General features: G+C 34.4%; 1 protein-coding gene across 1 annotated transcript; it reads left to right on the top strand.

Annotated features, from left to right (window-relative positions):
- Positions 1 to 2,336: 2,336 nt before the first annotated feature.
- On the top strand, positions 2,337 to 12,350 carry LOC145576750 (uncharacterized). Its single transcript, XM_081634463.1, has 12 exons — positions 2,337 to 2,652; positions 4,457 to 4,521; positions 4,958 to 5,056; positions 5,211 to 5,343; positions 5,615 to 5,674; positions 7,187 to 7,246; positions 8,902 to 9,024; positions 9,503 to 9,574; positions 9,856 to 9,993; positions 10,480 to 10,635; positions 10,843 to 10,941; positions 12,001 to 12,350. Exons 1-12 carry the CDS (start codon positions 2,428 to 2,430, stop codon positions 12,034 to 12,036), a joined length of 1,266 nt encoding a protein of 421 aa, XP_081490589.1. The 5' UTR covers positions 2,337 to 2,427; the 3' UTR covers positions 12,037 to 12,350.
- The last annotated feature ends 2,883 nt before the right edge of the window (positions 12,351 to 15,233 follow it).

Raw genomic sequence — 15,233 nt, 5'->3', positions numbered from 1 at the left:
ATTTGTGGTGGCGATGTTCGCTGCTAGTGGCTGGGTAGTTGCGGTGGCGAGGCTGGCGGCTGCCTTTGCTGCTCTGTTTTGGGTTGAAGGATGGATTAGGGGGTTGTAGCATGGTAGTGTGAGTGTGTGGCTCCGGCAGTAGCTGCGGTGTGGCTGGTAGGGTGCTCGTAGCAGGTCTGGCCTGGTGTTTAGGGGAAAGGTGGCTGGATGGTGCAGGGTGCTAGGTTGGTGGTTGGTGGTTCGGTTGGTGGGTTCGGTGGAGTTGCGTGAGTTGAGTTTTTCTTTGGGGCAACAAGGGAGTTGCGTGAGTGGAGAGATGAAAATGGAGTAAAATAAAACTAATGATACATATAAGCCAAACAAATCAATATATCAGCCAATAAATATTTGATATAAGTTAATATTATGGACATATCAAACATTAATAAAAACATATCATCCAACAAAAGGAACGTATCAACCAATAAAAGATATATATCAGCTAAAATGAGTAATATATCAGCTAATAAAAGGTACTTATCAGCCAAGAGACGGAATGTATCATCCAACAAAAGAAGCATATCGGTCAACTAAAGGATGAAATCAGCAAACAAAAGGTATAAATAAGTCAACTAAACGAACATATCAGCCAACAAATAAAGCATATCAGCCAACAAAAAGATGAAATCAGCAAACAAAAGCAACATGTAAGCCAACAAAATGAAACATTTAAGCCAACCATTAAAATATACGTATCAGCCAACAAAATAAATATATCAGCCAACTAAAGAAACATATAAGCCAAATGATGTCTGATATCAACCAACAAAAGGAAAAAAAATATATATATCAGCCAACAAAAGGAATATATTAGCCAACACAAAAACCATATCAGCCAACAAATGAAACATATCTGCCAACACATGAAACATATTATCCAACAAGTAAAATATATCAGCCAAGCCATCCGCTCTCTTTTTTATTATACGAAGTATATCTTTTTTAAAGGTACGAGTATTGATTTTTATTGAACTTTTTGCGAACGATTTCCTAAAAATTGCTTTAACGTAAATTTATTCCCTAGATGCATAGGTTAAAATTTTTTTTCCACATTGTTGTCCACGTAGGATTGGTAAGAGCTTCGTAATTTTATTTTTTTTATTTTTTAAATAGAACCGCTAACGGTGATAGAGGTTCTATATATTAAAACCACTAACACCATTAGCGGTTCTAATAGACAAAAGGAAGTGGAAAAGAAATTATAGTATATGTTATTTAGTTATTAGAACCGCTATCACCGTTAGCGGTTCTATGCTGAACTAGAAAAAAAGAATAACGAAGCTCTAACCAATCCTACGTGGACAACATTGTGGGAGTAAGTTTATAAACTAATGCATATAGGGAATAAATTTACGTTTAAGCAATTTTTAGGGAAATCGTTCGAACTTTTTGCTAAATTGAACTTATTTTTTACTGAACTGAAATTATTTTTGATTAATATTTTTCTTATTGCTTAATAGAGTTAGGGCATGTTCTCATTGAGTGAACTGAGCTGAACTGAACTGAATTGAACTAAACTTAACTTATTAGAACTGAACTGAAGTGAACTGAACTTATTAATTAGTGATTTTTAACTACGGATTAATGATCTTTGATTATTTATTATTATATATATGTGTATACAAATATACATATTAAAATATTAAAGAAAAATATACTATATACTTAAAATATTTATAAAAAATATATTAAAAACATGGAACCCCAAAACATTTTAAAAACATATACTATATAATTAAAAAATAAAATATTAAAATGATAGAAGAACACAAAACACTTTTTGAAAAATTATCAAAATTAAAAAAAATAAAAAAAAACAAAAAATTGGAACAAAAGCAACAGAACCAATGGTCATCCCTTCTCTTTATTATTCCCATTAATACAAGGCCTAACCCCAAACCAACTTTCTCTCTCTTCATCCCTTTCTCCCACAGTCCTCCAGATCCGGCCACAACTGTTGATTATCGTTGTGATTTGTTGAAGTTGCCGATCTCAGCTCCAATCCTCTGCTTGTTTGCTCAGCGTCGAGTGTAGGAACGAGGGTGTTCTTCTTGAATCCTTTTGCCGGCCACAACTGTTTATTATTATTATTATTATTATTATTATTATATAAGCTTACAAGTTTGAAAATTGACTTTATATCACTAGTAATATCATTAGATATAAAATAAGCTGAACTGATTAAAACTTAATTAAACTAAACTAAACTGAAAATGATCTGATGAGATCAGAGTCTTATACTTACTCGTAGTAATTTAGTACTTTATTGTATTTGTTTCGGATAGAATCGGGTGAAGTACAGTAGCCAAAGGCCCAAAAATGGGTCAGTGAAGTAACACAACCTCTGTCTCATTTTCTCTTTCCTCCTCTCGATAAGGCCATCCATCCATGTCGAGAGGAACAGGCAAGCTAGTTGAGCAGGTGAAGCAATTCGCCGATACCCAATACAAAAACTTCACTCACCATTATGGCCAGCAAGTTATTGACGTTTTCGAATTCCCTTTAAGGGTTGTTCTCTCTCCTTTCACCATTGCTTATGGCATTGCTGGTTCTGCCCCTCGAGGTTTTGGTATCCCAGAATTCATCTCCAAAGTCTCCTACACTACTATTTTTGTAAGTTTTTGCACTTACCCTTTTATTTAATATCCTTTTATAGTAGTGGGTTTTGAGGATTTTGAGCTTCTGTTTGATTGTTTAGTCAAATTTAGCATTTGTTTGGTGGGTATTTTATGGGATTGTTTAAGAATGTTGAATTGTTAGGGTTCTTTGCAGTTTTTATGAGTTGGGTGCTTAATTTTGCTTGTTGGGTGTGAATTTCTATTGACATTTTACATAGGACTAGTATTGTGTTGGAAATTGTTGTTTTGATGAAATGTTTTGTGGGGATGCTAGATGTTAAATTTATGAGTGAGCATTAAAAATTAGCTGGGGCTAATACCCTTGAACAACGAACTTTCGAGCTCGAGTAGGGTGTAATTTCAAGACGAATTGGCTATGGGATGAGTAATTTAGTGTGCTTCTAATGAGGTCATTTTCATTTGTACACCACACATCTATGGGGTTTAACACTCCCACTCACATATGAGTGCACTATTCACTATAGCAAATTGGAAATATAAACAACTAGAATTTTTATTCAGGTTGGTTAAGGCCAAATCCCTATACAATTGCATGATTATAGGCCGGGATCATCAAACAAATCAGTCCTGGCTCTCGTACCATGTTAACTTTTATATATTTCCAAACATAAGCCTCCAAAACCCATCATGACTTTTTATCTGAAGATACACTGGTGATGGGATGTATAAATCCATTTGCTTATAATAATGTTATATTCTTTCTTCTGACTCTTTTGCTTTCAACACATGTAAGGGGTATAACACTCTCCCTTAACATTACAGTGCCCTATCATCTAAAGCTAATTAGAAAGGCAACAGACGAGAAAACTCATTAGGGCTAGTAAAGGCCAAATTCTCATATAATTGCATGATTCAAGGCTCAAATTATCAAACAAGTCAATTTTCGCTTTTGTACCCTGTAAATTTTCGATATTGCAAAAACCAGGAATTAAAATAATGATGAAGAATTGAAGAGAGTTTGATTAATCATAAGACATAGTGAAATTTCATTCCTAATATAGGCAATGAGAGACACAACTATCCATTGTGAAACCGATATGTACCTGATCATGAGGCATTAGTTAACTAGGAGTCTTATCCTCTTAAGCTCCATCTGATCAATTACAAGTTAACCTGTTAGATTTTCAATAAATTTGTAAGCCAAGAGTAAGTTTTTCTGCTTCTTTGCTCGGGATTCAAAATCTTAACTTAGTAATAATTGTAATGACTCCATTTGAATTATGGCATGGTCTCATAGATCAGCGTAAAGTACGGACTTCTTGTAAGCCAAAATGACTCTCCATAAAAAATTGGCATCTGAAATGTAACTCCCAAGACTTATAAGTTGGTTATATATATTCTCTTTTTCTCCAAATTGTGCACGACACACATGTATGTGCTTCAGCAAAAGCTACATTTGAGATTCCACAAATAGTAGTTGCTCTGTTGTATATTGTACTAGTGCCTCATTGTCTGATGTTCTTGATTGTCTCCTTTTCCATTGTGGTTGTTTTTTTCACTTATGTCTACATGCTTGTCATCTTTTTTTACATGCTATTATTGCCTTAAGGTTAATCTCAGTATGGTGCTCTTTTCCCATAAAGAGGCATTACCTTGATGGTATTATTTTTTGCTTGGGGGACCACTGACAATGAGTTAGAAAATTTTGCAGGATAAGGAATTGAAACTCAACAAAGTTATTTTGTAGACTATGTAGATTGCATTGATGATGATTGAATTTTAAGCTCTAAAGCTCTGATTGATGTGCTTGCTAAATATTCTGTGTGCAATTCTTTCAGGCAGTTGCTACTCTTGGAACTTGGGATATTGCATTTGAGCTGGGGAAGAAAGTGATATGTCAGAGGTGCTTAAGACCTACCTTCCAGTTTCTTAGTTGTGCAAATCGTGCTATTGCTTTCGGCTCCTGAGCTTTTCTGAAAAGAGTTTTTGACATTAAAATTGGGGTTTTTTAAGCTTAACGTAGTTATCAATTATGACATACATGGGCTATAAAACTTTTCCATTTTGTTTTATAACAATATCAGGATTCCCCACCCCCTTTGCAAGTGGTTCAAGAGAAAATATTCTTGGTACTATGCCCGTATATAACCATGCCACACTTTTTTTGGTCACATTTTATTTTGCTTGCAGCTCTTGTGTCTAAGAGATGGAAACAATATGTTACCATAAAGCTGTGAGGCTTTTAAACATGTGGACTTTTTTTGTAGTGCGGGCTTTTGACGCTACAAGTAATACTCATCTAAGACGTTCTATTGTTTTGTTCCCCTTTTCTATTGTAGAGATTGCCGAACCTGTAGTGGATGGCAGGCATTACGGTGTACAATGTGCAGAGGCAGTGGGCAGGTACACTATCAAGTGAAAAGTTACACCTTGAAAAGGTAGGCCTAAGCCTTTTCTTGTTTTATTTATTTATATTTTTCTTTCCTGGCATATGTTCCCAAGCATCTTCAGACAGTAGGAATGGGAAAACTTTTGTTGCTTGTTTGAAATGCTACGAGTTACTCTGACAATGTCTGTAATATGTTTTGGCAGTGGAGAAAAACCAACTGCTGAGTCAGTTGCGGATGCAATTGCTAATAATCAAGCCGAGTTGTTTCATATTCCTTCAGCCATTGATTTGCATACACCATTGCCATCGAAGGAGTGTCCAACTTGTGATGGAACAGTAAGACTTCTTAGTTCTTATTATTGCAGCGGTGCTATATGTTTGGGCCTAACTATTTCTTGTTTTTTTATTTTTTTTGTCACTGTCATCTCAAATTTCTGGGCTTTTCTGGAAAATCTTCCAAATTATTATTTATTTATATATTTATATTATTATTATAGTTATATGGTGTAAATCATGATGGTTTGAAGGTCTGTATCTTATACTCCCGTATTTTTCTGCAATATATGGGAATCTCTCAATTACTGTGATTTTTTGGATGTTGTTACAGGGTGTGATGAAATGTCCTGAATGTAAGAACAAACTACAAATACGAATCTCTGCTGATGATGTAAGTGCCTTAAATGCCTGATCAATTTCTAGCCCCTTAAAGCACTTTCATACCTGGCTTCTGATTATGAGCCATAGATTTGCTGATTGTTGTTCTTTATCTTTTTTCTTGCAATCTTATCAGTCTTGTGGAGATCCCATATTTGGTGTCAAATTCCTTCTTACTTCCTCCATTTGATGTTGTTAATGCAACACTTTCCTTTCTAATAAATTTATGAATTATTGCAGCATTATAATTTACATGTTATTTCTCTCTATCTCTCTCCTATTCACATGGACCCCTCTTTTTCCTCTTGCAATCTCCTTCTTCATCAGTCATCACATGGGCTCCTAAAAACTTGTGCTCTTCACATGGATCCCCACTCTTGTGTTGCAATCAAAGAGCACCAAGGAAGTAAATTTATTTGAGAAAAAGAAAAGTGCTTATTTTACTATGAAAATATCCATTTCTGTTCTACGGTATAAAAACACTTGTTAATATATCTGTCAATGTGCTCAGCTTTCAGGAAGGGTCATCCTTTCATTCAGAGTATAGAAAAAGCGTTTTCTGTTAAAATCTAGCAAGATATGAGAATGGGGTCAAAGAGTTGAAACAACGTGCTCGGAACTTTCACTTCATGGAGACACCATCTTATAGGAAAAGGTGTAATTAATGAAAATCATAGAATTGCAACAGCTTTGCTTGATTTATCACCACTGAAATACCATTTTTATGGCCTCCCTATGCCAGATTGATTGGACCTACACATTTTCAGAAATTACAGCTTCCACAATTTGATATGTATACATCAATTCTTTTGTATTTGGATATGAATCCTAGATAAACTACATGCGTGCTTAATCAAATGATGAATTGTGCAGTGGATATGTATGCTTTGTATGAAGACATGTTTGATGATATCCTGAATCTTTTTCCATGTTCGGACAATCTTAAGGGGGGAAAAAAAACAAATGAAATGATTTATCTGAAAGTATTAAGGTCCGAGGAAGAAGAGATGTATTGAAGTAATAGGCAAAAGAGTAAAAACTACAGAATCTAATAATGTTGTTATCAACATATCAACCATTAAACAAGTGTCAGAGCTAATCTGTTAAACACTGCAGCTGGATGAATGCTATGTAGTTTGTTTGGAGTATTACAGGCTTATACTTGGTTAAAGCACTCCAGTTTCTCCAATCATGTGCACTGAAATATGCTGGAAAAAAGCATTGTTTAAAAAGCTCTCTTCAAAAATCAAAATGGGCGATCAACTCTCCTATTATAGTGGAGACAATATAAAAACCGTCTGTATACTCAAATCTAGTGGACCAGAGTAGCTCTATGCTCAACTGTGTGAATGTGTTATCAAGAAGAATAGGCATTCAAATAACACTATGCTTCTGAATAGTTCTTTAAATGAATTCTTAGCAATCGTATATTGCAAAGCTATATTCTTTCTATGAGAATAGCAAATATCTCTTGCAAGACACTGCATGTGTCTGCCAATAATATCTCTTGTGTTTTCCTTTTCAGATTATGGAGCCTCCATGGAAAGCTTATAATGTCTTAAAAAAAATGGACTATCCATATGAGGTAGGTACCATGGCTCATTGATCTTCATCTTCTTTGGTCAGTCTCAGCTACATATTACTCTCTTATTGTCTTCCTGCTCTGTACTATCATCATTAAAGTGCTGCAGGGTTTCCCTTTATTTCTGAGAATCACGATAATATAACGTTTCTTAAATCTGCAACACAAATTATCTTGTCATTATCTTTAACTTGGCTTAAATAGTGGTGGTTTGTGAGAAGAAAGAATAAGAATCTGTTCCTCTTGTTAGTGTGTGCATGCGTTCATTGTTATAATGTGTTGCAGGATGGCATTGGCAATGGTCTGCACTGTTTGTAGTATTTTTCATTTTCTTTTAACTTTTAGAGCAAAAGATCAGTTTTGATAACCTATAGGGAATCAGCCAACAACAAACGAATAAATTATCTTATCTGTTTTGAGTTGGCATATTCCAATGTAATTGTAACCATATTAATACAATAAACTTAACGTATTCATTTATTATTTTCTTGGTTTTTGCTAGTTTTTGAGTAAGAAGAATAGTGATGGGTTCTAAAGTGTTGCTATAAGATGACATTCTTTTGGGGTGCTCAAATTCAGAGAGAATGACGGGGTTGAGGGAACTACTTTAGTTTGACTCTTCAACAAGGATCTGAGTATGGGACAATGGGTATGCATTTGAGGGTTGGACATGGCAATTTTTTTTTTTTGAAGTTTAATCCAATTTAGGCTGTTTAAAGTGCTCAAATCTCCAAGAATTATTATATTTGTGCAATTGAGGGTTGGATACTTGGGTGCTTGTAGTCGTATAAAGTTATACCATAGAATTTACATAGCTTTTTTTTTTTTTTTCCTCTTGGTGATTGGTCATATATGTTTTCGGTATTTGTCTTATCTGTTACTAAGTAGTTGCATGTCTTCTACTTTGTTATTGCCTCAGCAAAATTATCTTTCACTTGACCTTTTGTGTCAAAACTGTCCATTTTCACATTGTATATATATATGTAATATTATACATTTGAAAAAGATCTTTTTAAAAACAAGAAGATAGTTAGATAGATATACCGCAAGAGGATAAGTTATCTTCACAGAGAAGCACACATATATAAATTTGGTATTTTGGTGGAGGCTAGAGGGAGCATTGGTTTCTATGCATAATAAATGATTAATAAAGATGCATCCTTTTCTTTGCCAGATCCCAACTGTAATTGACACATATTTTTGGGGCATGGATGCATGATGACCATAAATTGCAATATGTGTCAGGTGCTTCATTAATTTGGGGTTTGGGTAACCTGAAGTTGTATTTTATAGATAGGATCACGAGTGGCTCTCTAGCTTGAGCGCTTGTGTACACTTTCTTATAACAGATCCTAAAAAAAGGGAAACTACCTATGTTATCCTTATGTTCTTAGTCATTTCCGAAATGATCCTACTTCACAACATGGAAGTCTAGTCAAAATATTATTGATACTCTCCGACATTGTATACTCTCCGACATTGTTCTTTGAAGTTCAAGATTACTAAGGAGAATGTCAAATAAGTGAGGGTTGGATTTCCCAACTCGTGTCATGTCGTTTTATGGGCTTGATATAGGTTATAATCTTTATATGCTCTTGATTACACTCCTTGTTCACCAACATAATTGCTCTTGGTTTATTTATTTATTTTTTTTGCAGAATATTATCCATAGCATGAAGGATCCAAGCATCGCTGCATTTTGGCTTCTAACTATGCCACAGATTGTTGGTGGATTCAACTTTGACGATGAAGTCAAACAGAAAATATGGTGGCAATACAAGGTTTGAGGTCCTTTCTTGTTACGCTATTCTTTTTGACAAAAGTGCATAAAGCTTTCCTTCATCTCTGGCACGAGGCTTGCTTTGTTGGAACCTGTGGCCTAACAAACAAATTTTTAACCCACTGGCAATGAGCTTACTTGTAGAATTCATCAATTGCAGTCTCCTTGGTTATGCCATCTTTCTAAATTTCCCTACTAAAAATATCACTGGTTTAATCAAGTACTCATGTCTTTCCTCTCCTCTCATTAAGTACTTTGGTTAAAGATTTAATTTTTATATTTTCTCATTAACAAGTGCATTAATTGGGGTGATCTACTTTATTTAGTTTTGAAATTCCAGAGGAACTTGAAGGATGATGCTAAAATTTGTGTCTACTGTCACCAGTGCATATAGTTTCATTTTCTCTTCTGGATTTTAGATACTCCTTGCTTTGACTCATGATTGGTTTCTGGTATGATGTTTCTCTCTCTTTTTATAGGAGTCAATGCGCTATGATAAATTGCGAGATGTAGTGGCTCAACGACAGCCTGGCTGGGAACATTTGCAACAAGTAAGGTTTCCTTGATTCTTCCTGATTTTGCTACTGAATTAAAGTTTGGTCATCAAATTGCTGTGTGCCTGTGTATTTCAATTTTTAAGCAGACTTCATTAATGATGTGGCCAGATGGGTCAAGCTTGAGCTTGGTTAAGCTTGACTTGCGCTCATGATGTTTGAACTAAAGTGTATCTATGTTGTTTTGGTGCAAGTTGACGCTCTTTAATATCGTATTTTTGTTTCAGATAATACTCTAATATTTATAAAGAGGGTGTTTCTATATGTTTTGATGACAGGCCTTAGTCACACTTGATCCTGCCCGGGCTAGAGATGACCCTGTCGTTGTAAAAAATGTACCTTACTACAAGGCCAAAAAAGCACTAGAGATGGAAGTTATGAAGCTTGATCCTCCCCCACGACCAAAAAATTGGGGTGTAAGTATGGTTACTTGCATAACTGTATCTACTAAGTAAAACAGTACATGTACATTAACCGAAGTTAAGTAAAACTAGAACTGGAACTAGCAGATGTCTAGTCAAGCACTGGTAACCTGAAACCCTAATAATACTAGTGTGAGGGTTTATGCATGTCTTTTGTTGGAAAATACATTCTCTTTGCAGCTGGCACCTGGCTGAGAATCTGTGACTGTTGGAACTTGTTTTCTGAAACTTATGCAAGTCTGTTGTAGAAAACTCTATTCTTGTTAACAATTGGATTTTTACTTTCCATTTGTTCTCAATAGGAAGTAAAATAATTGCAAGTCTATACTGTGGACAAAAATATGCCAAGAAGATCCAACTATGTTTTCATGAGCTTGATATGCTCTATTTCATTGAGTAAAGTTTATTCAACTGAAAATGCATAACTGAAGCATGATTGTCTAGATTAATTACTATGCTTGAAATGCTTTGCGATTACAGGAATTGAATCTTCCATTAGATGCATCTTCTTGGAACAAGGATGACCTTAAAGATCCGAAGAAGATGGATGAAATGACTCTTCTCCTCAACGCTCAAAGGGAGATTGCTGAAAAAATATTGGATGCGCAATGGGAGGCAAAATGGCGTCATAATAAGGTTGGTCATATCAATTCATTTCAAAATGGCAGCATACCTAAGAACCAATCTATGTAGAAAATCTGCAATTGAATATCAAAAGAAGCAATTAATCTGCCACTTTCCTAGAATAGACTTAAAGTTGGTTTTTTACGTATGTATTTTTTCTTGGGGGGAAAAATCCATGGTAACATTTTGAATATGCTGCTTGTCTTTCTCGATGTGTAGTTGAATGAGATGTTGGAAGAGAAGGTGCAACCATATATTCAGAATGTTGACACGCTTTCTCAACCAATCATCATGCATCCACCAGCTGAAGACAAAAAGGTTTGTATCATCCTAACACTAATCTACTTTCAAATTTATTTTGTTTGAATTAGTCGCTGCAATAATTCTTTCATTCAAATGGTTAAGCATTATCTATAGTTTTCCCTGTATAAATATGCTAACAATCCACAAAAGTAAGTGCAATTGTTTACCCTAAATCAGCGTTGTAAATGACTGCTTATAGGATATTATGTATATGCTATTGCTATCTATTGTTGGTAGAATATCAACATATGGGACAAGGAAATCAAATGGACGGCATTCAGCTTTCTGATACTAAGAACCAATATGTCAAATATGTATGATGATTAAGATAATGAACTTTGCCTCAAAATGTGAAGAAATAAGCACAGAAATTGATTTGACCGTTGGCAGTGGAATCTGTTCTTCTGGACATAAATTTTATATAGAATAAAATTCATGAGATATTTGTTCATAGCTGATACAAAGAGTGCTATGAAATGTCCAAAAAAGTAATAAAGTGAAAACAAAATGGTGCTGGATTTGTGGCAAATAGTTTCTTTGAAGACAAGATAATAGCTGAAATAATTGAACATTGTTTAATATCAGACTACAATCAACCTTCTAGAAGACATATTTTATTGGTTATTGCTGGAAATATTGTTTGTGGAAGAAAATTCCAAAACCATTCCAAAGATTGGCCTTAAATGTTATAGGACATTATGGCGAACTAAGATGAATTTTTCCATCTCAAGGAGCTTTATTATAAAATTTTGGGGAAAAAAAAGGGGGAAATAAGTGATGTTTGTGTTATACGAAGTAATATACTAATATAGTGCCTGTTGAGAAGGCTGGAAAAGATTTCTGATCTTGGAGACGAAGATATCACTTCTCCCTTAAGATAAATTGTTTAGACAGCAGTTGTAGCCTGTGGACTTCATATATATATATATATATATATATATATATATATATATATATATATATATATATATATATATATATATATATAGTGAGTTAGTGACTTGGATCAGGGTTATCCCTCTGCATCATCATTGAGATTTTCTATTTCTTACAATGATGTTATATCTATTGCAGCGGAAATCAAGGCAGCGGAGATGGTGGTTCTTTTGAAAAAAGATCATACGAGGTCAACTAGGGTATTGTATGTTTGATAGGGTGTGGCTTTTGAAGATTGTTATAATATGTACATGTCGGAGTAGTCACTCGGTTGTCTATAGTTTAGATACTTTTGTGTCTTCAAGCTTTGTGTTAGCATGATGATGGTTGGATCTGTTTTCCAGCAATTCTAGCCTTGTAACCCCAAGTTTTTCAGACATATTCCCCTTGCTTTATACTGGGGAAGAGGGATATACAGTTGGTAAAAACATTGAGCTAAATTGCTTCATGTTATTATTTCAAATGAATAATTTCATATTTTATCATCAGATGATTGATTTCCAAGGTTCTATCAAAGCTTTTTACTAACCTAAGTAATGTTTCCGGCCAAACCCCTTGTTTCACATCTTATCTGCCAGTTGGTGTCCTAGAAACACAGTATGGACTAGCGTACGAGTGATTAGTGACTGTCATACAGCTCTACCTGTCCATTGACGGATCATCAAAACTATCAATAGGAGGCAGCAAGCTAAGTTATGGCACAAAGAGAACACAACCTGAGTTAATGCTACTGTCAAGAGGTAATCAGTCCTAATCTATTGAGGTTTGAACTCGTCAAGAAACTCGCAGGATATGGTGCAATATCATGCACATATTGATCATGCAGAACAAAGCTTGTCATGTGCAGCATCATTGGTATTGTCTGCTGATAGTAACCTCAGTCTTCTGGTAGATTAGGCTTTCTAAGTTACTGGGCTAAACAAATTATTCACGTAAGAAACATGAGCAAATGAATGAAATATTCATAGTTTATTTTTCGAACAAAATTGAACGAGGCTTTCGCCTCACATACAACTAAAAGTTGATGATGGTGTAGATCAATAGAAACAAACATATTACAATGGAACAATGCAACAAAGCCATACCCTAGATGAGAAGGGAAAATGTCTAAGTACACATAAATTTTTTTTTTTTTTCTTTATTCAAGATACAATTTGTTCCAGAAAATGAAAAGGCAAGAGTACAAAAAACCATATCATAAATTTGAAATGAAAGTAAAAAATGTATAGGTTAGGATTAATTAAGACGTACAATAATGGTAAACCAAGTTTAATCATACAATTCCTCTCGTATTACATAGGAGTAAAAGGCTCCTGTTAAAGCGAAATCGGTGTTAAGATCAACCAAGGTTTCTAGCGCAATGGGTGATGTAGGTGCAGCCTCTATTGTAGGGGTTGGCCCTAGTGTTACGGTTGCAGTTGTAGTATGACCGCCCTCGTCGACTGCATGGTACGTTGTTCTTCTTCAATGCATCGTAACTTATGTACCTGCGATTTACAAAGTTACCCTGGCCTCAAAGTTCACCTTGAAATTTTCCTTATAGTTTTTCAACAATATGCAATCAACAACATTTAAACATTTATAAGATAATTTACTTGTGTGAATTTCATTGTACACCCTTTATCTTATGATCATAAGACCCCCAAATGTAAAATGAATCAAAATCCAATTTCCCTGCATCTAATGTACTTTAATAGGACCGATAAGGCTTTAGCCTAGTGACAAAGACTAAAGGTTTGTGTATGATAAGTCACAGGTTTGAATCTCTCTCTATTTGTAAATTGTAATGCCCTTGTGGCTTATTTCCACAAAAAATATGATGTATTTTAATAGGCATGGTTCATTATAACGTGACAATTATATATGATTCAAATGTTCTCTTAGCTTAGCTAGGTAGGAAATGCATGCATGCATGAACCATGCAATTACAACATAGGTCTAAATTACCTTCTCCTCCCACGCAATTGGCGGCGATCCTCATCATTAGTGTCAATCACCTCATCCTCCTCATCACCAATGCAATCTCCTGGGCGTCCATTACACGTACGCATGATAGGCAGGTCGCCGTCACCATTAGAGGCCAAGGACCGGGACATTCCCCAAGTCGAATCATCGAACGATGAGTATGACTCGGTCCCAATCACCAAGGCCAAGAGAACAACAACAAGCCATAGTTTAAAAGCCATGCAACTTTCTAAGAGACCAAAAATAAAATGAAGAGAGAAAAGATATAAAATGTGTGTTATAATTTATTAAGGGGTATTTGATATATTTTCTTCCCTTCTTGTCCAAATACGTAGGAAATTGGAAAGAATATAGGTGGTTATTAGGGTAATGGAATGAGAGAAAGAGGGAGAGATGGATGGTGGTGAAAATGAGGAATTTTGAGAGTGAAAAGCCAGTTAATTATGCTTTGTTTATAATTTTTTATTTGGTTTTTAGTTGGGAAATTATGATTTGTAATGTGTGTTAGAACGTTATTTTCGTAGGGATATGGTTGTAAGTGCTTTTTCTTGTTATATAATGTTATTTTTTCATGTTCTTGACCAAATATTCAACACTATTCCCAAATTAAGGTTATTATATGATTGGTATTTTGAGTTTATTTCGGTTGGTTTGTTGACATTTTCATGTTAAATTCCCCTTTAAAATATTTCAAGCTATTACAACATGGATTATTGTACTTATGTGTGTGTTAAATTTCTTCCTTCAATTCAATATGTAGCTCATATTTGAATATGGGTAAAAACGTCGTCATTCTATCTGAATTTCGTAAACACTAACTCGTATTTGATTATCTTATAAATATAACCTAAACATTAATTTTACTCAAAATTATGAATCAATTACACCCGAATAAACTTTGACCTAATAAAATTAAACCAGCCTAATTAACCTCGAAAATGAGTTTAATAAGTGATCTCTATCTCATATCAATTTGAATACTTATCATATAACATTTACATATCTCTATTATATAAGCCAAGGTGTGAAGAGTGTGTGGTGTCCACCTAAACATTCTAATTTAATTTGTCGTCATTATCATATTCAATTAGAAAAAAAAAAACACTTTTTTTAAAGCAAGAAGAAAAATAACAACATTAATTTTTAAAGCAAGAAGAAAAATAATAACATTAATAAATGGGTAATGCTATATGCAGCCCTTAGGGCTGCATATAAGCATTTAATATACTTCCTTTTATAGTATTAAGTTGAGAATTTATCGACAATTCACGAGTAAATCGGTGTAATAAATGTTTATTTATTGTCTTTTCTTTCTATTATTAGCTTCTTAGATGCAGCCCTTAGGGCTGCATATATCTCTTTCCTTAATAAATAGTCATACAACATCAACTTAAAAAATATTATTA

The sequence above is a fragment of the Chenopodium album genome, chromosome 13, assembly GCF_948465745.1.
Source record: "Chenopodium album chromosome 13, dcCheAlbu1.1, whole genome shotgun sequence".
In the NCBI taxonomy this organism is placed as follows: domain Eukaryota; kingdom Viridiplantae; phylum Streptophyta; class Magnoliopsida; order Caryophyllales; family Amaranthaceae; genus Chenopodium; species Chenopodium album.
Note: the sequence above shows the minus strand (reverse complement) of the source record. Positions and strands in the feature narration are given on the sequence as shown.

Coding starts and splice junctions, on each gene's coding strand:
- LOC145576750 (XM_081634463.1), top strand. CDS start 2,428: ATGTCGAGAGGAACAGGCAAGCTAGTTGAGCAGGTGAAGCAATTCGCC. Junction 9,575..9,855: donor GCTGGGAACATTTGCAACAA/GTAAGGTTTCCT, acceptor TTTTGATGACAG/GCCTTAGTCACACTTGATCC. Junction 9,994..10,479: donor CACGACCAAAAAATTGGGGT/GTAAGTATGGTT, acceptor TTGCGATTACAG/GAATTGAATCTTCCATTAGA.